General features: G+C 43.1%; 1 protein-coding gene across 1 annotated transcript in view; it reads left to right on the forward strand.

Moving 5' to 3' along the window:
• Positions 1-19968, forward strand: part of CFAP52 (cilia and flagella associated protein 52) — a 21677-nt gene extending 1709 nt beyond the window's left edge. Inside the window, exons 2-15 of the mRNA XM_019473577.1 lie at positions 312-357; positions 893-1092; positions 1845-1981; positions 2640-2768; positions 3805-3904; positions 4378-4494; positions 11381-11481; positions 12451-12621; positions 14483-14631; positions 15302-15447; positions 17684-17835; positions 18472-18574; positions 18743-18854; positions 19677-19968. Coding sequence (XP_019329122.1) covers positions 312-357; positions 893-1092; positions 1845-1981; positions 2640-2768; positions 3805-3904; positions 4378-4494; positions 11381-11481; positions 12451-12621; positions 14483-14631; positions 15302-15447; positions 17684-17835; positions 18472-18574; positions 18743-18854; positions 19677-19852 — 1839 coding nt within the window. The 3' untranslated portion in view covers positions 19853-19968. The remainder of the gene's footprint in view (positions 1-311; positions 358-892; positions 1093-1844; positions 1982-2639; positions 2769-3804; positions 3905-4377; positions 4495-11380; positions 11482-12450; positions 12622-14482; positions 14632-15301; positions 15448-17683; positions 17836-18471; positions 18575-18742; positions 18855-19676) is intronic.
• Positions 19969-22053: the final 2085 nt, after the last annotated feature.

Below are 22053 nucleotides of genomic sequence, written 5' to 3' on the forward strand. Positions count from 1 at the left end.
TGGGAGTGGGGTATGGGGGCACTGTGGGGGCAGCTGTGGGGCATGGGTTGCCAATGGGCAAGTTGAGGGGAGGGCAGGACGCTACGGGGGGCAGGTGTGGGGCGGCCGTGGGTCTTGGCTGGGGCCGTAGTGCTGTGGGATGAGCTGGGAGCAGCGGGTGCACGGGGTCCCTCCTGCCCCCCTCACCGCCTCCTCATGCTCCCCTTGCCCAGTGCCCCGTGCCCGGAACCCCGAGAGACAGATGCAAAGTTAAGAACAGAACAAGTTTGACTGAATTGCAGGATTTTTTTTTTTTTTTCCTAATTACCCAGCTTACTAGAATGAGAAGTGTTTCACTTCAAAATAAAACCAACTCAGGTTGCACAAAATACTGTTGTAAACACTCCTGTGACCCGGGGATGGGGGCTAGGCGCCGGGGCTTCTCCAGCCGACCGCCCTCTCGGGAAAATTGTGGCTTTGCAGCTATTTTGAGGCAGGTCGTGGCAACGGGGACTGGTGATGTGGCCTCCATAAATCAGAAGGTGCTCCTGGAGAACACTCTGTGCTGAAGGGCTCAGACCTCTGGGCCCCTCTTAAATCACCTGGTAGCTGTAGGAAGCACAGCACGGTCCAAAACGTGTAAAGTGACCCTTGAGTTTTGCACGGGGTTGTTCTGCTGAACGGCTTTGGGGGGAACTGGAAAGCTCTCGGTTTTGCCCTCCTTGTGAGATAAACCTTGGGGAACAAGCGATTTCCCCTTAGGGAGTGCAATAAGCAAGGCCACCGGCGCGGAGGTGTCGGGGAGAGGTCAGTCTGCTCTTGGGACTGCGTGCTTCGGGCAGGGGAAGAGAATTTGCCTGCAGCCCCCAGAACCCTTAACAGCCAGCAGATCTTCCACTCCTTTCTCTTGCAGGGCATATACCCTGTGGCCTCATCTGCCACCCTGATAAGGAGCACGTTCTCTATCCCCTGGGATGTACTGTAGTTATTCAAGACCTGGACAGTAAGAAACAGACTTTCTTGCACGGCCACACCAATAATGTCTCCTGTGTCGTCGTATCCAGGAACGGGGTGTATGTTGCTTCTGGGCAAGTCACTTTCATGGGCTTCAAGGTGGATAATGCTCTAATTTTAACCGCATAATATTGACCAAAGAAATTGGAGTTGGCTTGCCAGCGTGGGAACACCTTTCATTTATTTTTTCTTTTGTTGGAAAACAAACGCCTACAGTGGAAGGACGTTGCAGAGAATGGGAAATCATGGCTAATCCATTGCTGGATGTGCCTTTATGTTTTTGTAAAGTATTAAGCAGTCTCCCTAGGACTGAGTTAACTAGATTGAGGGATTTCTTAGTTCCGGTCCTTTTTATCCAAAGTGTTGTGGGCATGTGGCAGCCTAAATCTCATTAGACATTAATTAATAAATGGTGTTATATTTAAAGTGAGACCTGAGTTCCAGAGCTGCTTAGGACTTTCAAAAGCCCTTGACAGGTACCTACTTGCATTTTTAGACCTCTGAAGTTCTTTATGGTTTAATTTTTGCCTATTTGAAAAGACACTGAGATGCCTGGAAGAAATCAAGTATTAGTGTTTTCAGTATTTTAAAATCTAAGTCAAATACTCAGTGTCTTGGGGTAAATTTTGATTCTGAAATGAAGTAGAGCTACTCAACCGGTAAGATGGAATAATGCTTCTTACAGCACCTAATGTGAAGCATATTCATGTCAGTGGAGCTCTAGGCTGGATAGACGCTAACCTTAAGCTGGGCTGCTTCTAACAACTTTCCTGCCAGAGAAAGTTGTTATATCTGATCCTGCGTGTTATATCTAATGCTCTGGCTTTGACCCCTTCTGCTTTGCACCTCAGGCAGACATCATTCTGTGGGATTTCCAGAGGAAGGAGTTACTTGCTCGGCTGTCACTGCACAAGGGTAAAATTGAAGGACTAGCGTTTTCTCCAAACAGCCTTTATCTCGTGTCACTGGGAGGCCAGGACGACGGCAGGTAACGATTTCTGCTTCTTGGCACAAGATTTCCGACAAGTTGTAGGGCATCGAAGAATGCTCTTAGGGACTACTCGCTCCTCCCTCTTCTGGCAGTCTGACCCTTTCCCCTGTTGATGTCTCTCCTCAGTGATCCAGCTCTGGCCCACGGGAAGCCGGGTGGGTACTGTGGTCAGAGCGCAGGGTAGGGGGAAACACCTGAGGGAGAGGACGAGGAGAGCAGCTAATTCTTAAGCTGGTGTCATCGCCCAGAAACCTTATGGAGCCTGCACAGTTAGCTGGCTTAATGCACTGCCCTGAAGAAGTAAAAATTTCACTGAAAGCTTGCTTTGACACACAGACAAAGTGAAAGCAGAATAAAAAGTTATTTTAAATCAGATTCTATGAGTGGCGTAAGATATGATTTGAGTCCTGCTCGGCAGAAGAAATCTGACAAATACACATACCCTTGCTTCAGGAGCAGGGGATGTAAACTGCAATTCCACACATTTGTGATAATGTTTTTCTTGGGTAAAATCTCTACAAAGTTACTTTTATTGTGTATCCTGGTGGGAACAGACTGCAGGAAAATAGGTTTTGTCTTGCTTTTGTTTTTTAGTAATTTGTTTTTAGGTAATGTCAAAAAGCAGAGCTATTTAAAGCCCCTCCTTCTCCTGCAGCGTGGTTGTGTGGCACGTCGGTAAGAGAGAGGCTGTCTGCGGGAGCCCTGCCTCGGCACGCAGCGCGGGGAGTGCGACCGTCGTGGTGTGCTCCAGCTGCAGAGACGAGATGTTTGTTACTGCTGGAAAGTAAGGTTTTATTTAGGTGAAAGAAATGAGGGAAAGAACCCGTGGACTTATTTCCTTTTACAAAGAGTCTTTACTTAAATACAAGGAAACTTAAGCAACTGTGTGCTTGTGTTTTTTCTCTTTGCTCTGAATGGACCCACAAATATCCATCAGCTTGTCCCTTTAAGGCATTTCTGCTTGTTCTACACACAACAATATGTTTTCAAAGCAGCACACAGGGACCCGCATGCGTCACTTCTGTTCCTGATAGCAGGATTTTGTACTCAGCATTCCCCATGCAGTGTTTAAAATATTTAGTTACCAGTGTTTACACAAGAAAAGCAGTCAATGAGTGGCTCTGAACAATGGTTAATTAATGTAGAAACAATGGTATCTTGCAGGTCGTTGGATCATCTCCTATCCTCACCAGATGTGATGTACAGTTGGTCACTGGCTTGTAACAAAAGTTTGTACAAAAAGTCACATTTTGCCTGGATTTGAGACAGCCCCCGTATATCTAGCCTGACATTTAAACGTGTTGAGGACCTGCACCTCCCTTTAAATCAGGGAAGGCTTTGGATGCTCTTGGCTGCAGTTGCACTGATGAGTACTGGTCTTTGCAATTTTAACACTTTGTTAAATGTTAGGGCGACTGTGTGTAAAGATTTTATATTGGCTCCTATGTTGCCAATTAAATTGTGCTAGAAAATAGTTGAAAGTGCCCCGTACCGTTCATTTCCTATTCTAGGAACTAAGATTTCCACAGTGCACGTCTCCCTGGGAAATGAAGTGTCAAGGTTGTTACATATTCCTCCGTAAGCGTCGTATATGTTTTTGCTGAACCTTTAAGATTTTTGATTTACCTGGAAAAAGTTACCGTAAGAGACAGCGGAAAAGACAGAGACTTACTTCTGGCCTCTCTGATATTGTTCTTTTCCTCCTTATTAAAATCTCAGAATAATGTAGCCTTGTAAAAGCTTTTTAATTCTTCTAGTAGTGAAAAAACTTGCATGTTTCTGTATATATGGATTTGATCCCACTATATTTGTTCTTATAGTGGGACCATTCGAGTATGGGAACTGGATCTAGCAAATCGGAAAATCCGACCGACTGAATGCCAGACAGGGCAACTGAGAAGAGTGATCACGGGTGTTAAGGTAAGTTTCAGCCAAAATGATTTGGCTAAACTGAGAAATTCTCTACAGACTAAAGAAAAACCACAAGCTTTTATAGTAACGCTAGAAATGCCAATTACAACTGCATGATGGCAGTGAAGTTACTAAGTGTTGGCTCATGGCAGATGGTCTCCCACAGTTTCTTTTATCCTGGGAAAGAGTGTTTTGAATGCTTCTGAAGAGAAGCAGCATGTATTTTAATCACAGGCTCTAGCACCCGGAGAATCCCACTTGTGCTTCAAAATATTATCTGGATTTGGTTAGAAAATGTCTTGCATTCAGCAGTGTTATGGATCTTTGAGTGTGACGGGATGAAAACATTGGCTGTATCCCCTCAGATTAAATCTTGGCAATACACTGAAATAAAACTATTTATGCAGCCCAGTGCTGGGCTTGGGACAAGCGCCTCGGTATCCAGACCATGATCTCTTTTTTTTTTTTATGCTTTCCTATAGATGGCAGATGATGATAATTATTTTTATGTTGGCACATCAAGTGGTGATGTCCTGAAAGTGAATACAAACAACAAGCTGATGACTGACTATGGGCCACAGAAGGAGAAGTTTAGCTCGGTGAGTAGCAGCTCTGTGACTTGAATTTTTTCCTTATCCTCCTCTTTGTTAGTAACTGAAAGTAGGGCAACCTCCAGGAGAACCATTACAAAGTTGATTCACAGACTAACCCTTTTTTAGTTCTTTGTGTCTCAGTCTTGATCCTGAAGTCTGAGACCGTCAGCCCAGCTTTGCTCAGTTTCATTTGGCTCAGAATTTGGGTTTTACCTGAATCTCATATGTCATCCCACAAACTCTCTTTTATAATAAATCTGGTAAAAGTCATAAAAAGTGAAAAACAATCATAAAAATGGAGTAGTTCCTGAGTTGTTTTTTTGAGGAACATACTAGCTGAAGTGAGACAGAGGATATTCCTGGGAAGACTGGTAGAAGTGCTTATTTGAGAGGCTTTCCCACATTTACTGCTATAAGGTCCTATATTTGGATCTTACAGATTTGTTAAATTGTCTGGGATGAAATTTTCCAAGACAGCCGTTTGCCACAGGAAGAGTATTTTGGAAAAACTTCAAAACACTACAACTGCTCTTAAAAAAAACCCCGACCCCTTAGATTTTTGTGTTTGTTCCCCGTACCATTCCTCCTGCTTCCCTTCAGGAGGTTGTCTTTTTGAAATTCTGATTCTGCCACTGATGAAGCAGAGGTCTTACTGAAAAAGGCAGTACAGGTAACAAAATTAAAGAGTTTAGTATAATGCATACGCACAATTGGGACAAAACAAGGTTACACAGGGTACATTGATTCCATTGCTTTTTAACTTCTGAGCGCTTGACTTCATAACCCCAAAGTTATTTTAACTTAGCTTTTTTTGTCTATAATTGGGACTCATTGGTCTTGGTATGAGTATCCTCAGACAGGAGTATCTCCTGAGTAAGGAGCTTTTGGCCTTTTGTTGTACAAGAATTGTGCATGCAGGGAGCTGTAATGATAAACACTCAGCACCAGCTAGTACACTTGTTCTTGATTTCTCTTTATTTGTTGCTATAAAAGACTTCTTGTAGCTTCTCGGTTTATACCCAGTGGAGGGAGTGGTACCCAAGGAATTTAAACACTTTCCTGAAAAACTTTCTTGCATAAGGTTGAATGTATTTTGCGATTCTATTAGCAACCATGAAAATCAGTGAGCAGCAGGGGAAGCAATGCAGACGACTGAATGTGCTGTTAAGGATGCCATGGGAAAGCTGTCCTACGAAGAAGCAGATCTTGTTTGAAAGCAAACATAAGACTAACAAGAACTGTAAGAAAAATTCAGCAGTCAACCCCAAAGAGAAAGCTACTCTGGACTTGCTTCTCTAAACCTCCTGAACTTCGCTTGTACCGACACACGTACAGACAAACCATATACGTGCCCATTCAAAATGTAGTGTTTCTTGCGTTACAAATGCAGGCCCACATCTCTGGGATAACTTGAAGCCACTGAATTCTTTGACATACATTTCAATGTTTATCTATCCAGAAGGTTGGAGAAGTTATTACTCATTTTCCCACTTGCATTGTAGGAATGTAAGTAATTTAATTCTGTGTATGTATTAAGTGACAAGAATGTATGTATTTTGTTTTCCTGATGGAAATCGTAAGTTTGCTGAAGGTGCGTACTCTTGTGGGTATAGCTGTACTGTACGCTGTTAAGCTAGTCTTCCAGCAGTCATCCTGCAGGGTTTAGCATCCACACAGGACCTACGTCCTGGCTGATCTCTGCTGTCTCTCCTGCCAAGGTCTTGATGATTGAATATCACCTCCCCTTTTAAATGCTCGCGTGCTTTGAGCCCTTCTACATCTAGCAGTACGTGTACCTTGCCTAGAGTACCTGGTCGAAGCCACGCGAGGTCCTGAACTCCCTTGCCTTCAGGGGTGAGGGAAAGGTGCCAAATGCATTTGAAACAAAACTTCACAAAAAATATACTTCTGAGACCATTGCTAAAGAAGCGATCAAATAGGGTCATTAGCAGGATGCCGTGCAATTTGGGGGTTGAAAGAGGGCCTAGGGCCTCTTAAAGAAAAGCAGAGGCTCAAAGCCAGACCACAGTCCTATCCATACTGTGAGGGAATTCATCATAAGGCAAATCCATAGGAACTGCAGTTGGTGGCAGAGACCTTTGGAGCATCGTGAGCTTCAGCTGGCATTGCTTCTGATAGTGAAAAGCTGAAGAAAAACAGGACCTTTGACTACGCAAGAGACTGACAAGATGCTAGAGAGAAGAGAAGATCCAGAAGTGGATCTCGTCACAGCTGCCTGCCAGCCTTGTGGATGAGACCTGAGCTGGTAGGCATTAATCTGACTTAAGCTTTGTTTTATTAGTGTTATGTAATGGCAGCTACTTAAGATATACCCCTGGTCATTTTGGGAGAAGGGAGAGAAAAGGAGACATTCACATTGGAGGGGAATAACAAGTAGTCCTTCCAATCTCCTCCTTTACCCTGTTGCTTAAAACAGACATTTCTGTTCAAGGACAGGCTTTTCAGTCAGACACGTGCTCAACCCTATCACCCCTTCTCCTCTTGCTTTCTTCCTCTCTGCTCTCTTCCCTCACTCTTACCGCTGCAGTTTCCATATGCCCGAAATGGGAAATTCATCAGGGCAAACCTGTATTGTTGCAGTCAGTGAGAAGGTGCTGGTACATTTTTACCTGCAGCTACTGTCAGATCCACTTTCATACTTCTTAGTTCTCCCTTCTTAGCTCCGTACTGTGATTTCCCTTTCCACCCACCCATTGCACATCTCTGCATACAAATAATACCTTGTCACTAGACTGTCAACAAGTCCTCGCTGAACACATGTAGGATTTAATGTTTTATGGCAGAAATTCCCAATTGTAGCATAGCCTTCAATGCCAAAAGAGGTGTTTTGCAGATGTTTTTTCAAGTCAAAACTACAGTATTTATCAAAACAAAAGTATTTGCATCCTTGTTTCTACACAATTTAGTACATCATATTGCTAGCCCTAGGAGAAGTGGTGGTTTTTATTCTTCCCCCCCCCGCAGAGCTGTGTGTATTTCACAAGACATCTTTTGTATCTTTCTTGAAAATGTACCACGTATTAGTACTTGTAACAAAAATTCTCACCTCTCTAGCCGTGCAAAGCAAAGCTGCCGTACAGCTTGTTTCAGAAGTGAGCCATGCTGTTTCAAGGTAGGCATGACTGCTCCAAAGCTTGGCTTTTGGGACATGCACTGCCTTTCCTAACCGGGCACTTCCCCCGCTCCCTGGCAGGGAGGTTGGCCGACCAGCCTCTAGTGGTGGAACTGTCCCAGCCTCCCTCCCTGTGGAACCGTTTTCATCACTTCATTGTGGTTCTATCGGAAAAGATGCGTATTTGTGAACAAACATTATCCTGTATCTCTGAAAACCTTGTTCGCCAGTCACACCAGGGAATTACGAGCCAATGGCATACCGTGAGACTCTAAACCTGGAATCCACAGCCACCCCACGACGAGCAGATCTTTAAAGAAAGAGTTTAGGTACTGCTTGGGTGAGGAGGAGATGTTTATTGAAAATAAGTTTGGTCAACCTTAAAGGAACTTTGCCTTTAGATATATAAGAATGTGTTTATTATATAGACATGATCTGAAGAGTCTTTGTTTCTGTTTTGAAGAGGAGTGGCAGAATAGTTCACTGGTATGATGAAGCAACTTGTTTTCCATCTACATGGAATTAAGTTTAAGTGCATTTCTGTAATGTCTATAAATACTGGAATAAACAGCAAAATTAATTTTTATTCCCGTCGCAGGCTTGAGGAGCTATAAGGCACCCGTTCAGATGCAAAGTGGGATGTACGATTCCAAATGCATTTTCAGAAATAGTTGGAATGATTTGCATTGTAAAAAAAAAAAAATATTTAAAGGAGGTGCACTGGAAGAGTTCATAGCGTGCTCAAGAACTTTGCAAGAGATCAGAATGGGACAAAGAGCAAGTATCCCTGCAGGGAAGGGAACGGGCAGGCTGGATTTTTGCTGGTATTTTTATTTATAATCATACTTCAAAGCAGTGGTTTCTTTTTGTAAGAAGTAAATAATGAATGGTGATATATTTAACCTCCTACGTTAGACTCTGCATTTCATCTGCAAGAGGACTGGCAGTATATAAAATAGAGTATTCATCGCATCGTGAACGTGAACTGCTTGACTCCATGAATAACCAGTGCAACTTACAAAACTGTCTGTTCACTCGTGGTGATTCAAAGAACAGACTGGACAAGAAAGAAGCACCATTGTCACGTTAAGGTTGAAATCAAACTCTGATGATTTTGAGAGCCTGGCAATGACTCCTGGCCACTTTAAGGGTCGGGGGTTTTTCTGTCTTAATAATACCTGCTTGCCTCTCAAATTGAAGAACTGAAGAGAATACCTTGGAAAAATCAAAGCAGTCTTGGCAGTGCTGCAAAAACTTTAATTTATTAGCAAGTAGCAGGGAACTGTAATCAGATAAACTACGTAGTCATAGGTTTGATTTCTAATGCCGCCACCTGCCATAATGCTAAACTCAAAGGGCATTTGAGGTGCAAGTCTTTTACAGGAAAAACTGCAAAACAGAAGATCAAAAGACAGTTGATGGGCCTATGATAACAGGGGACTCGCAAAATGCTGCCAGCACCTCATAGGAAGTTTTTAAAAACATTGTTCAGAAACAGTTCTGCTTGCGGCTCATATTTCTAATTAAAAAGAATCCCTTTGGTCTCGTGCTTTTGCTAAGAATATTTGCATGAAACCTGGCCTCCTGCCTGGTAGTGTTGTGATGGTACGGCATAAAATCCTCTCTGGAGGTTGTGTTTTTCACAGTGATCAGTCCTGATATTACAGGAGACTGTGGATATGCTACTGGTGGAGACAGACTAATGAAGAAATCCAGCGCGAATAAATTACAAATCAGGAAAATTTTTTTCAATTTCTTTTTTCTGCAATCCATATTTATTTGATCCCAAACTTAAATAGTCCTTAAGCCGATGCGTAGGTGGTTGCAAGGCTGCCTGGAATGCCAGCACTGGAATGTGCAGTTATGTATACGGTGGTTATTCTTTTTTTCTTCAAAAAGTATAAGCAAGAGTTTAAAAACAACCAATTGCTTCTATTTGGTTGGATAATTGAACTGAAGTAATTTTTCCAAATTCATCAGACTTCGTCTGTGGCTTTTGCAACATCCTTTCCGGGTCTAAATAGCTCAAATGTCCATTTTGTTTTCTCTTCTTTCTTCACTTCCACTCTCTCCTTCCTTAGAGCTTCAGTCCTTTCCACACAGAAAGTCAACACTTTCTGGCTTTCGTTCTTTTAAACACTCTGAAAGTGTTTAATCCTGAAAATTTACTGGGGTTAGGCCAGATTAATGCTTGAAAAGAACAGGAATGCTGGGTGATGCTGCTTAGGTGTCAAACTTTATCATAAAGTGCCGACACCTGTATTTGTTCAAAAATCACAAGGCAAGCACATGACAGTGATTTCTTCCTAAAGAATAAATGCAGAATTATTCTGATTTGCCTCTTGGTTATTCTTTGAGAATTCACTTCATGCTTTCACAACACTAAATGCTAGAGGTGGGGCTTTTTTTTCCAGAAAAAACTCCACCAAACAGAAAGCGTTGTTTTCTCATAATGGCTCTATGAGCTCGGGCTTAAAGGAAAAAAATCTTAATATTGTGAAACTGCTGGTACTATCACAACAGTTGGCAATACGGCTTATTAACCGAGGTAGCGGCAAATGTTGCTGGAGTCTATATTGCAACTTAAAAATGTCAAGCTCAACAGACTCCTTACAAGTCACGGGGAGCCTGGAGCTGCGACCAGCTGGCCCGTCTGATTTGGAACAACTGACGGCGATGAGTTTCTGCCCCCTTGGTGAGAGTGGAAGTGCCTCTTGTATACGCTTGCTTTGTGACATAGCTTAGTTCTCGGTCCAAGTTTTGATGGCATAAAGCTCCTTTATTTCCTTTTTTTTTTTCCCCTTTCCATTTCACTCATGCATATGTTCCCCCAAGCTAGTAGGGACATTTTTCTGAGTAAGAATATCAGGATTTAACCCCATAAAAGTCATTTCACCCCTCTTGCAGCCTATCTTGGAGTCTCTCAGGGATTTTCAAGAATTAGCCTGTTGTCTTATATACGGAAGAGTAACATACTTCACAGGTAGCAGAACTGAAGCAGAGGCTGACTTTTCTTATACTTGAAATTTTGCGGCAAGGCTGAGGACTGTTTTTGTTTATTTGTTTGTTTGTTGATTTTGTTGTTGTTTTTTTACTGTAGTCTGGTACTTTACCCACCGAAAAGCATTTCTCCTTTTTCTAATGGCTGACCTCCTGTGATCTACTCATCTTAGTAAATAGCAGAAAGCCATGGGCTTTCAGATGGGCTGACTAATTTCCAAAGCTTTTCTGTGACAAAAGTGTTTTATTACTAATAGGTGGGAGATGGGATTGCATCTTTCAGACAGGGAGAGAGGCCTGGAACACAGAGGATCTGTCCTAAAAGGAGCTGTAGGAAAGGATGCTTAGGCTGAGTTTTATGCTCTGTTGTTTTCATGACTGATAGATGAAGAACCAGTGGAAGGAAAAGTGGAGGCACTAATACAAAACGTGTATTGCTTGCTGGAATGAGGTAAGGCTGTGTAGGCTCATACGTGGTCCCAGCTGCTCTGAAGGATCCATGATGATGCTGTTTGCTTGCTCCTCATACTGTATTAGTTCATATATACCTGCAATTAATAACTCCTTTCTCCCTTCTCCCCTCTAGAGAGTCACTCTTTAGCCTAGGTCAGTCAAAGAATACTGATAAAGCCATATTTGAGTGACAGAAGCACCGCCATCGGGAGCATGGTGGAGACTCCATTGTGCTATTCAGCATGGCTACAGCAATAAAGAGACTCTGCTTCCATCCAATTGTGTTTTAATCCTGTTTTCTCCTAGGGAGTCACAGCTTTGCTTTTGCTGAAGACAGGAGATTTAATAGTCGGCACCGGAGGAGGGATTGTAGCTCTCTGTAAAGGCTCAAACTACAAAGTAAAGAAGTGAGTTTGTAGATGGGAGAATCGGGAGGGTAGAGGTGACGATTCCCCCAAAGGGTCACAGTGTAAGAACCAATCATTTCTACATAAAGGCATAATCCAAATAATCTCAGTTTTTCAATCCTGCAGACACAATAGACGCTGTGGTTCCAGCATAATGGAGTTGAAGCAGACTGAAAATTACTGCATGCGTTTGCACAGAAGTGAATTGCCCTACTTGTCGTTCATTTTCAATGACCATTGTTTCCTTTTAGGCATTAGGAGTCCGATCCTAAATTGATGCAAAGTGAGACAGGTTTGTTGAAGTCAGTAAAATTATGCTTACTTACGCCAGCTGAGAAAGAGTAGTATTTGCCATTTAAAAAAAGGTTTGTTGGAGGACATGGGATTGTAAAGGAGGGCTCCGCTAATTTTATAGGCGCATGTCTAGAAGTGCTGGAGTACATGCAAGGCTTTTTTCTGCATACAAAATAGAAAGCTGCAGGTGTCATTTCCCCATACGTGACTTGAAAATCGGGCTCACAGCTATTCATTTTGCATTGTTTGAATAGGCAACTTAAGCGTACAGTTCTGCAAGCTTAGCTTTGTACAATTGAAACTATTCCCAGAAGATTTAAACTGTCTGGAGATATTCTTGAATATGGGATATTTAAGTGCACTTGAGCAAGATTATTGACAAAGATGCTGTTACCTTAGGCCCTGGTCCAGAAAACAAAGTCTCCAAAGCACTGCCTTTGCAAGCCCTGGCAGAGTAGCAGGTAGGACAGGCAAGGTCATATGAAGTATTAACATGTGACTGGGAATGGAATGTCAGTCCTGACCACATTCTTGGTTATTGGTATCACAGCCTAGTGCGGAGCTTTTTGGGGAAGCAGGGAAAGTCAAGACTCTATAAAGTCAGGGGAAAAAGTAAGCTGGAAAATAAGTACCTCGCGATCAATGTCAGGCCAAACCTCTGCTTTCTCTTAACAGGAAAATTCAGGTTCAAGGTGCTGTCACTTCCCTGACATGTAGAGGTCAGGGTCACCAGTTCTTTGTAGGGACAAATGAGTGCCAGATTTATCGAATTAACTATGCTGCGTTTAAAGAGGAGCTGATTGCTGCCTGTCATAACGAAGCCGTCCAAGACATCGTTTTTCCTTTGTGAGTATAACTGGCTGGGATGCTTTTGGCTGGTGGAGAAGTCTGAGTAAGCTGCCAGTAAGGTCAGGATACCTATGTAAACACCTTATAACCATCAGGAGCCCAAAGCCTATTAACATCCTTACGGGATGATTTGTACTGTAACCTACCAGTGATATGCAAGGGTGACGGTGAGCGGCTGCTTGAAAGCAGAAGGCAGCAGTTCAGTTTGAGAATTGGAAATATCATCAATCTACAGAAAGAATTCTAAATAAAAAGACTAGAATTACTTATGTTTGGGTAACAGCAGTGATGGCAACCTCCCCCTTTTCTCCTAGGGTTGGTGCTATGAGGCTCGGGCCACTCAGTCTGCCAGCAGTGTGAATCCTGAAAGTCTGCTTTTGTGTACCCTGTTGCAGCTAGAGCTTGTAGAGGTGTCTGCTTTCCACCTGTAACATCAGCTGAAACCTGACTAACAGAGCTGTTCAAAGAGGCTTTTAGGGTGTCTCAGCCTCGCTTATGATTTCATGTTTGACAATATGGCATGTTATATTAAATTCTAGGCTTGTGACGAGAGATGCTGGGTGTATCGGTGTGTCTTCTGTCTGCTTTTGTCTTGTGAACAGACAGCAAACGTTCCCTCTTCCTGTATAGTAGGATCGTGACACTTTATTTAAAAAAAAACCACAATGGATTGGTTGTTTCCTCTCCAAATAGAGAATGGGAGTTTGATCCCAATGAAAGTTTTTATTTTTGGCATGTTGCTATTGCATCACTTCTTGACACGGCACAAAGGGCCAAATCTTACCAAGGTACAGCAAAATGCACAATGCAAGATGCCCTCCTCCCTGCTTGTCACCAGCCTGAAGAATCCGCATCCTTCTAATCTAATAAGTAAACCATTTGGAGCTTTAGGGTAATCTGATAATATACCTGACTGGCGCATCTGTGTCACAGAGGTATCGGGATGAGCTGGATTTAGTGATGGTTGTAAGGACTACAGGACTACATCCTTGCATATATGTTTAAACTTTTATCTGTTAACTGCTCTTGAACAGAGCATATCACTGATTGGGAAATACAGGCGTAATTTCCCTGTTCTGGCTTGTATCAGAATACTTCAATTGCTGATGTTATCCTGCTTTATAAAGCACCTGCACAAGCTGGGCTTGAAAGGGGCCATGCTTTTGTTGTGCTGTTTTTCTCTGTCCTGGTTCATCCTTCCGGGCGTTGATGGTGATGTTGAACAAAAGCTTGTGGTACCTTTCTAGATTTCACTTTCTGTCATATCCCTAGGATGTATGGTTTAGAGCTTATTTCAAAGCATTCAGTCCATAGCTTTTGAAATGCTGCAGGTCTTTTTTTATTCAAACATGTATAATAAGTATATTACAAACAGGCTTTTGCCATCGTTTCTATTGCCCTCAGCAATGTTGAATAGGAATCATCCGGTAAGCAAGATAAAAAATGACATCTTTACAATATGAGGCTGCTGTTAGTCCCTGATGTTAAATCTGGGCAGTCAGCACCTCTACACCCACTTTTGTGTCTGTTATATACAACACGTGAAGTTGTTTAGAGATTGAATATGGGAAATAAATGTCACAACTTCACCTGAAGTAGAAAGAATTCTTTTAGTTTCACTTTAATTTAACTGTTTCTTAAAATGAATCTTTGAATAGAAACCAAACCAGGGGAATTTTATGTGAGAAAGGTGATCCTACGAAAAGGGCCTTTGTCTTAACCATGGTGATCCCTACTGGGAAGATTACAGTTGCACGTTAGAAATAGCTAAGCTTCGAAGGATGGTTTAAGATCTGACAAAGAAAGAAGCGTTTTCTGTATGCCCCTCCTCATTATCTCTCCTCTCTGAATTCTCCAGGGGAACTTCCAACTTGTTCGCTACCTGCTCCAAAAATGATATTCGGGTGTGGCACACCCCAGAAAACAGGGAGCTCCTACGAATCATCACCCCCAACGTGACCTGCCATGCCATAGAGTTTATGAGGGATGGCAAGAGCATCATTTCAGGTAATGATCAGTCCAGACCCATGGTTGAGTCCAGTCTTTAAGTGTTGCCAGTGTGTTAGAACGAAGAGAGGTTTAAATTGGGAATGGGTTTAAATTCAGTTCATTGCTTGACCCAAAGGCCCCTTTGCTTGCAGCTGGTCCGATGAACTTTGCTCATGGCCCCCTGTATCCTGGTGCTGTAGTTACAGTGTCCATGGAAGGCAAGGTTTTGAGACCGCGCTTTGGATGTGAATTCCAGCAATTCAGAACTCAGTTCAGTCTTATTCAAAAGACCTAATTCTAAAATATTAACCTTGTTGTATGCAACAGATTAACCTGTGATGTAGGTAGACCACCTTTTGCATAAACCCTGCTACCCATCGCCATATGCAAATTGCTTACGCAGGAACTACTGCAGTCCTAGAGCAGCAGTGCAGTCCCTCCATTGTTACCAAACCAATTTGCCCATTGCCAGAACCAAAAAGGAATTAAATTTCAATAGTTTATTTGGGGCTATAGCTCTGCGGGCTCATCTACAGTACAGTGGTTTTCACATGTATACTGGTGATCTAACAGGGTGGGCCTTATAAAGGAACTTAATAAAAAAACGGGTTCATTTGGAAAGGAAAGAGAGACAATAACGTGAGGAAAGTCTGTGTGCCTGGGTAATCTGTTTCTTTTTATTCATCAGCTTGGAATGACGGGAAAATCCGCGCATTCACACCAGAGACTGGACGGCTAATGTATGTGATTAACCATGCCCATAGCTTGGGAGTGACGGCAATTGCTGCTACAAGTGACTGTAAACGGATCATTAGTGGAGGAGGTGAAGGGCAGGTAATTTTTGCTCAAAAACCTGGAGCAGCTCTGTGCTCTCATCACAGGGCCTGCGAATTGCCTGTAAGTGCTTAGTCAGAAAGTGAGCTATTCTTAGCTTTCACTTGAGCAAAGGACTGAGTTGGAGAACATTAGCCTTTGATATATGCAGATCTCTTGCTCTCAGAGGGCATAATGTAAAACAATGCCCTGATTTTTTCTGGCATGGTAGTCTTGGAAATCCTTCTAATGCAGAATATGCTCTTAATCCTTTTTGTTCATTTGTCTCTCCCCTACATTTGGCTTATCCGCATTAGTCGTTGTTTGCAAGCCTCTGTCTAACTGTGCTCTAGCACAGATTTTCTTTCTGTCGTTGCTTTGGAAGTCCTTGTCCTGTCCAAATTGACCTGTATGAATTCATTTAATAGCACAAAGTTCACTTTATACTGCTATAGTGTCTATGGGGCAACTTGCTAATTTTCTGGGATGGTACTGTCTGGTTTAGGTGATGGTGTTAATAAAAGACTCTAATAACAACTCAGTTTCTAATACAATTATGGAAACATTCCAATACAAATAACAATAAAAATCAGAAAATATGTGCAGTTCAACAATTTTTTTCCGGCCATGCAAAACAAACACCATGTACTTCGGCTACTCCATGCACCTCATGTAGCTGTGGCCCTTTCCAATCTGTAAAAGTGACGCTCCTCTCCTAATGTTTAAATAATTTAAACACAGGGGGTTTATTGATATTAAAACTAAATAATTAGACTTGGAAGGCTCATGTTCAGTTTCTTGCCTTGCTTTGGATTTCCTCTGTGCAGTCTGGCAAGCATTCAGAACCAGACGTTTAATTGCGCGTGGATTCCTGACTGTGATTTAACCGCTCTGTGCTTTGTTTGTGTACCCTGATCTCAAGTGTTCAGTGTGCCGTGCTGGAGATGGCGTGGGAAGTCTTGAAGAGTGAGGAATTGAACTTAGGTCTTCCAAATCTCAGGCTAATGTCCTAATCGTTGAACCATCTTTCTGAATCACTCTGCACCTCGGCTCTCCCGTAGAGCAGTAACAGCAGTAACGGCAGCACTGCCTTGTCTCACTGCATAAAGACATTAGATCGGCTCTCGGCTCTCCCGTAGAGCAGTAACAGAGCAGTAATGGCAGCACTGCCTTGTCTCACTGCATAAAGACATTAGAGATGATGAGCCACTTCAACCCTTCACTAATAAAAGAACAGTTAAGTATTTTGGATGATTAACGCTAGAGGATGCCCAAGACAGAGGACCTAGATTCTGTATCAACACACACAGAATGGCACAGGCTCTGGTTAGTTGATCTCTGAATTGAAAAAGACAGCTGAGACACAATTAAAGCTAAAGGTTGGTTAGGTAGAAATGAGAACTGCAGGGGAGCACTTGCAGTATTCATTCGGAACACAAAAAAAGGTGTTCTGAAATGCTAATGGTTCTGTCAAAATCAGTCATCCGAAAGCTGTGACTTTCAGGGTTGCTTAAGGGATCTGGATGCTCTGATCATTTAGCAAGTGGGAATTGGACATCCAGATCCCATAGGTAACTCAGCATCAGAGTTGAAAACGTGGAAGGTCAGCTCGCTCTGCTTTTGATGTCAGTGTCTAAATTTTTAAATTTTCACTAGGATTTGACTTTAGCGGAATGTAAAAGCGAATAGATATCATGAAGTTTGGCACTAATGGGACAGTAAATGCAAGGTGTGAAGGATCAAGTCCTCAAAGCAGAAAGATTTTTGCTGTTATCACCACTGGGAAAAGAGGTGCTTTCAGGCATGTATTTCACATCAAAGATTTAAAGAGCTGTTTTGTATTTACTTACTGGCATTATATGTAACACAAAGAGCAGGTAGCTTTTTTATATTCCATTTCAGAAGCCTTGTTCTTTGATCTTTAAGGCACCGCTGGAAATATATCATGGACTAGATGCTTTTTCCTAATTGAGAGATGAGTAAACTGAAGCATGGGAGAGTGGGAACTTGGCAAAAACAAGGTCTGGGGTTAATGGTCAGGAATTCCTGCATCAAGTGGATTACACTCTCAAGAACTCAGTTCAGTTTTATGAGTCAGCTGCATGAATAACCCACAGGAAAATAGAGAGAGTCTGTTGAGATTGAGTTGCTGTATGTGTTATAAGAAAAAAGAAGAGTTCAGGAAAGCCTTAGGCATCCTCCTGAGCTCAGTCAGGACCAGGCGGTACAAGAGCAGATGTTTGTTGCTGATTTTCAGATGAGGGTCTGGGAGATTGGTGAGAGGACTCACAAACTGGGGGAAGTTCTGAAGGAGCACGTATCTGCTGTGTCCTGCATTAAGATTAAGAAGAACGACCGAGAGTGTGTCACAGCCAGCCTTGATGGAACATGCATCATCTGGGATATTGTGTAAGGAGACAGATAAGTATTGCAAGGCACTTAAAGTGCTGGTAATGTCTCTCTTGGGTCACTGTGCCTTATTTGGGACACCGCATAGCGAGGAGGAGGGGAAAAAGAGCATTAGGAAATAAAAATTACTGGAAAGAACAATCAAGTCAGGGAATGTAGAACCTCCAATGCTAGCAACTTTTCAGAAAAGTTTAGACAAACGTTTGTCTCAAGTTGTTTACATGTATTGGATCCTGCTTGGCCAAAGGGGTGCAGCAGGTCATTTCCTAAGTTTCCCACTAGCTCCATTTTCCAGCACTGTATGACTCTTGTCGAGCTATTGCAGAGCTGCAGACTTTCTGCCTTGTGGTAAGGATAAGGAAATTTTTGCGTAGTGAATAACACCTAGAAAGCATTCTGAATTAAAAAAATTAATTTCACATGACGGCAGATCAACAGTCTTGCAAGGCAGCTGTGATGGGGAACAGAACTGATGACCCTAATAGGCTTCATGAAACCCTGAACTCTGACCAATACCTGAAAATATCCAAGTAGAAAGAGAGATCTGATGTATAGCAACGGGCAGGGATAGTTCAGGCAGGCAAAGTTTGGTTTTTTGACCCTATTGCTCTATCCTGTTTTGGGGGTGTTTTGCAGGCGTTTTATAAGAAAACAAATGATCCTAGCCAACACGTTGTTCAAATGTGTTTGTTATCATCCTGAAGAGTACCAGATAATCACCAGTGGAACAGACAGAAGGGTAAGCAAAACTGCAGGAATTGTTTGCAGTAATTCCAAAACACAAAGCCTGGCGCTTGTTACGTGATGAAACTCCTGCACCTCCACAGAAGGTTGTGTTACAGGGCAGTGCTGAAATCTGTGTGCTATTCATGCACAACTGAGCCCCCCTTTCTGGTCTGCTCTCTAGATTGGATACTGGGAAGTGTTCGATGGCTCTGCAATCAGAGAAGTGGAAGGGTCTGTATCGGGTTCCGTCAATGGGATGGACATCACATCAGATGGGGCATACTTTGTCACAGGTGAGTGGGTGGATGAAACTGGAAAAGAGGAGGTCGTATTAAGAGCAGGAAAAGGAAGGCAATGAACCAAGGGTCTCAGTAAAGAAAGAAAAAACTAAAAGGAGGGGTCAGCTAAAGGGGAAAATAAAATGAACCACTGAAGAAAAATACTTAGAAAAAGGCTGTGGTTCAGACTTGGAAGATACTATGGTTTAGTCTTGCAAGAAGTAACGTAAAGGTGAAGGCAAGGTACAAATCTCTCCAAGGGAAGAATACGGGGTTTCACCCTGCCCTGCTCCTCATTTAGGTCAGTGGTGTTCCCTGTGCACTTGAATGGTTTGTTCAGGGGCCCTGCTCCAGAAGCCTGGCAGTTTCTGTTGGTTTGCAAGTGGGAATGACTCCAGGCTCCATCCAGCCTCAGGCTCACATGTTCCCCACCATCATGACATCTCTTCTGGGAGCCTAGCACTAGCATAGACGAGCCATGGCATCGTGTATAACAACTGTAGTTAAAACCCACAGATTTGTTGTCAGCACCAGTTCTTTTAGATTAACCTCTTAAGCGAATGTTGGTTAAGAGCCTTTCGAAGGCCCTCCATATTATTGATACCAATTGCTGGCCATAGCTCACTGTGATCTGCTGGTGCAGGTCCTGAGCACTCTGCTGGACACTGACTCTCTACTTTAGTTGAAAAGAAGGAGTTTTTGCCATAATGCCCAAGACAATGTATCCCACTCTTCCTAAATCAAATGAATGCCTAAGTATTCCCCTGCCTGTGATCTGGGAACAAAAAGCAGCAGAAGGCTGTGTAATCATCTGTTCTTCCTTTGTGCCCAATGCAGGTGGTGATGACCATCTGGTGAAACTGTGGGACTATAACGAGGGTGCAGTGACTCATGTTGGAGTGGGCCACAGCGGCAACATCGCCCGTCTCAAGATCTGCCCTGGGAACAAGTACATTGTGAGTGTGAGTGCAGATGGTGCCATCCTGCTCTGGAAATACCCAGACTTGCACTGACAGCTGGCACAGGAGTGCCAGTAGCTGCTACTTGCTCGGCCAGTCCTAGCGATCCTTTTCTCTTACCACTGAAGTTGTTTTAAAGCATTTGTGCTACTAGAGGAGATGCTATTTTTATACTTTCTGGTATGCATTTATCAGACCCTTCAGATATCCTTTCTAGCGGTGAATAAATAGGTCTGATTTTTTTCAGGGCGGCTAAGAATTTGCTGTTGCTTTTACATTGGTGTGAAAGGATTCATCACTTCTGAAAATCATCTTGGCTGTTGTAACACTTGCACGTTGTTACTGCCACCTTTCCTGGTAGTCTTCTAGCATAGTCTTACTTTTATGTCTGCTCATTTGTGGGCTCTCTCTTGCTTTCACGTGGTCTCTCTTTCTCTTCCCTACCCCCCTCTGTCCCCTCCTTTAATGAATAACTTGTTGTGTAAATTCAGTCTTCTGTGTTCATTTTAATTTGTCTGGTCATGATTAAGGAAAAAGCCCTCAGCTCCAGCTCAGGCATTTAACTGGGAAGCTCTTTTGAGTCAAGCTTTTAAATCACTGTTCTCAAAGGAATACAAGAACATCAGGGCTTCTTCATTTGCGGTGTCCAATTTAAAACTCTCTTCAGGGGCCTGGTTTTCAAGAGTGAGAGTGCAGTCATTTCTAAAAATGCCTGGATGTTTCCAGCTAGACACACTCAAATTCCTGGTCATTGGCCTAATTTTTCAAACGGGCTCCATATTTGCATGAAATATGTATTTAGTCTGAGAATGACTACCCGGTATCATATCTAGTGTTAAAACCAACGGCTCTCAAGATACTGTTTGTTTAAAGATCAGTGTAGGCAGCCCGCCTGTGAAGTGATGCAAGTGAAGTAAATATTTCTTTTGCAGGCATTGAAGGCCTGTGAGAATTCTGTCATGAATTAAAATGGTAGCAAAATGTTGCATTCCTTAATGTTAAGGCTTACAGATGTTTTAGTTAACTAAGATGATGATTTAAAGGCAGTGTCAGCTAGATACTGTCATACCCGTATTGATAGTATTAGCTGTTCTGGTAGGCAATGGAGGATAGGAATGTAAAGGTATGATTGTTTATTATTCTTTATATGCCACTAAAAATGTTTACTGCTCGTAGCACAGTAAGGTTGGGTCCTTTTGGACTGGCTCAGAGGGTATCTGTGCACCTATGTTGTCCATCAAACGCTGTGCAAGTCATAATTCCTTCTGGTTGAAATATCTCTGCTCTTATTAAGATTATGGAGTCTTTAGCAAAGGAATTAAGTCATTCCTTCCTCTTTTTCTTTGGAGTCAAGACTCGATGCTATGCAGCGATAAGCACTCCAGCAGGTTTTACAAGCTCTGCAGCAATGCTCACTGTGGTTTGGAAGGCAGGATCAAACAGCTGGAATGTGGGACAGACAGGCAAAACATTTGTACTTGTGCTAGGAGAATGAAAACAGAAGTGGAGCCTGTGAGAGCTAACCAGGCAGTCCCAAAGACCCATGTCACCGCCAGCTCCCCATGCTCCCTGAGGTGCGGGGTTTTGAGATGCAGATAACTGTCCAGCAGAGTCCCACGTCAGCAAAGCAATTCCCTTCCTATCAGACCACACCAAACCTGTCATTACGGGTGGGAGGAGAATCCAGGTACCCATTGGAGAGCCAAAGTCCCGTTTTAGTGTGGCTGAAGACCAAAGCCCTGCACACTCCTCCTGCACTAGCTGGTTCTTCACGGCTCAGAGGCAGCAAAGTGAAACAGGCTTTCCTGACTCACCTGGCCACCGTCACCCACTGACTCTGTGGAAGACAGGAGTTGGCACGCTAAGAGTAAAGGCTGGTAAACCACACTTTCTGTTTGTTACAGCCAGCCAGGAGGCTCAGGCCCTGTCTGTCACCTTACAGATTTGAAAACTGAGAGCGCAGATTCCTTGGAGAAGTCCTGTCCTGCCCGTCTTTCTTTTCAGTGTGAAGCAGCATCACTTTATTGAAACCAGCCCAAATTTTAGGCATGGACACTGACTGAATTCACTTGTTCCAGCGTAGCCAGCTGATGTAGGTCACTGCCCAGGGTGGTGGCTGCTGCGCTGCAGCAGCAGCAGCAGCACAGCATCTTCCCTGTACTGCAGCAGCAGCAGCACAGCATCTTCCCTGTCCTATGGCACAGCGTGCACACTGTGCTCCGTTAGACACCCCACCCTAGTGTCCATGCACAAAG

Source organism: Aptenodytes forsteri, unplaced genomic scaffold, assembly GCF_000699145.1.
Source record: "Aptenodytes forsteri isolate BGI_AS27 unplaced genomic scaffold, ASM69914v1 Scaffold186, whole genome shotgun sequence".
Classification (NCBI taxonomy): domain Eukaryota; kingdom Metazoa; phylum Chordata; class Aves; order Sphenisciformes; family Spheniscidae; genus Aptenodytes; species Aptenodytes forsteri.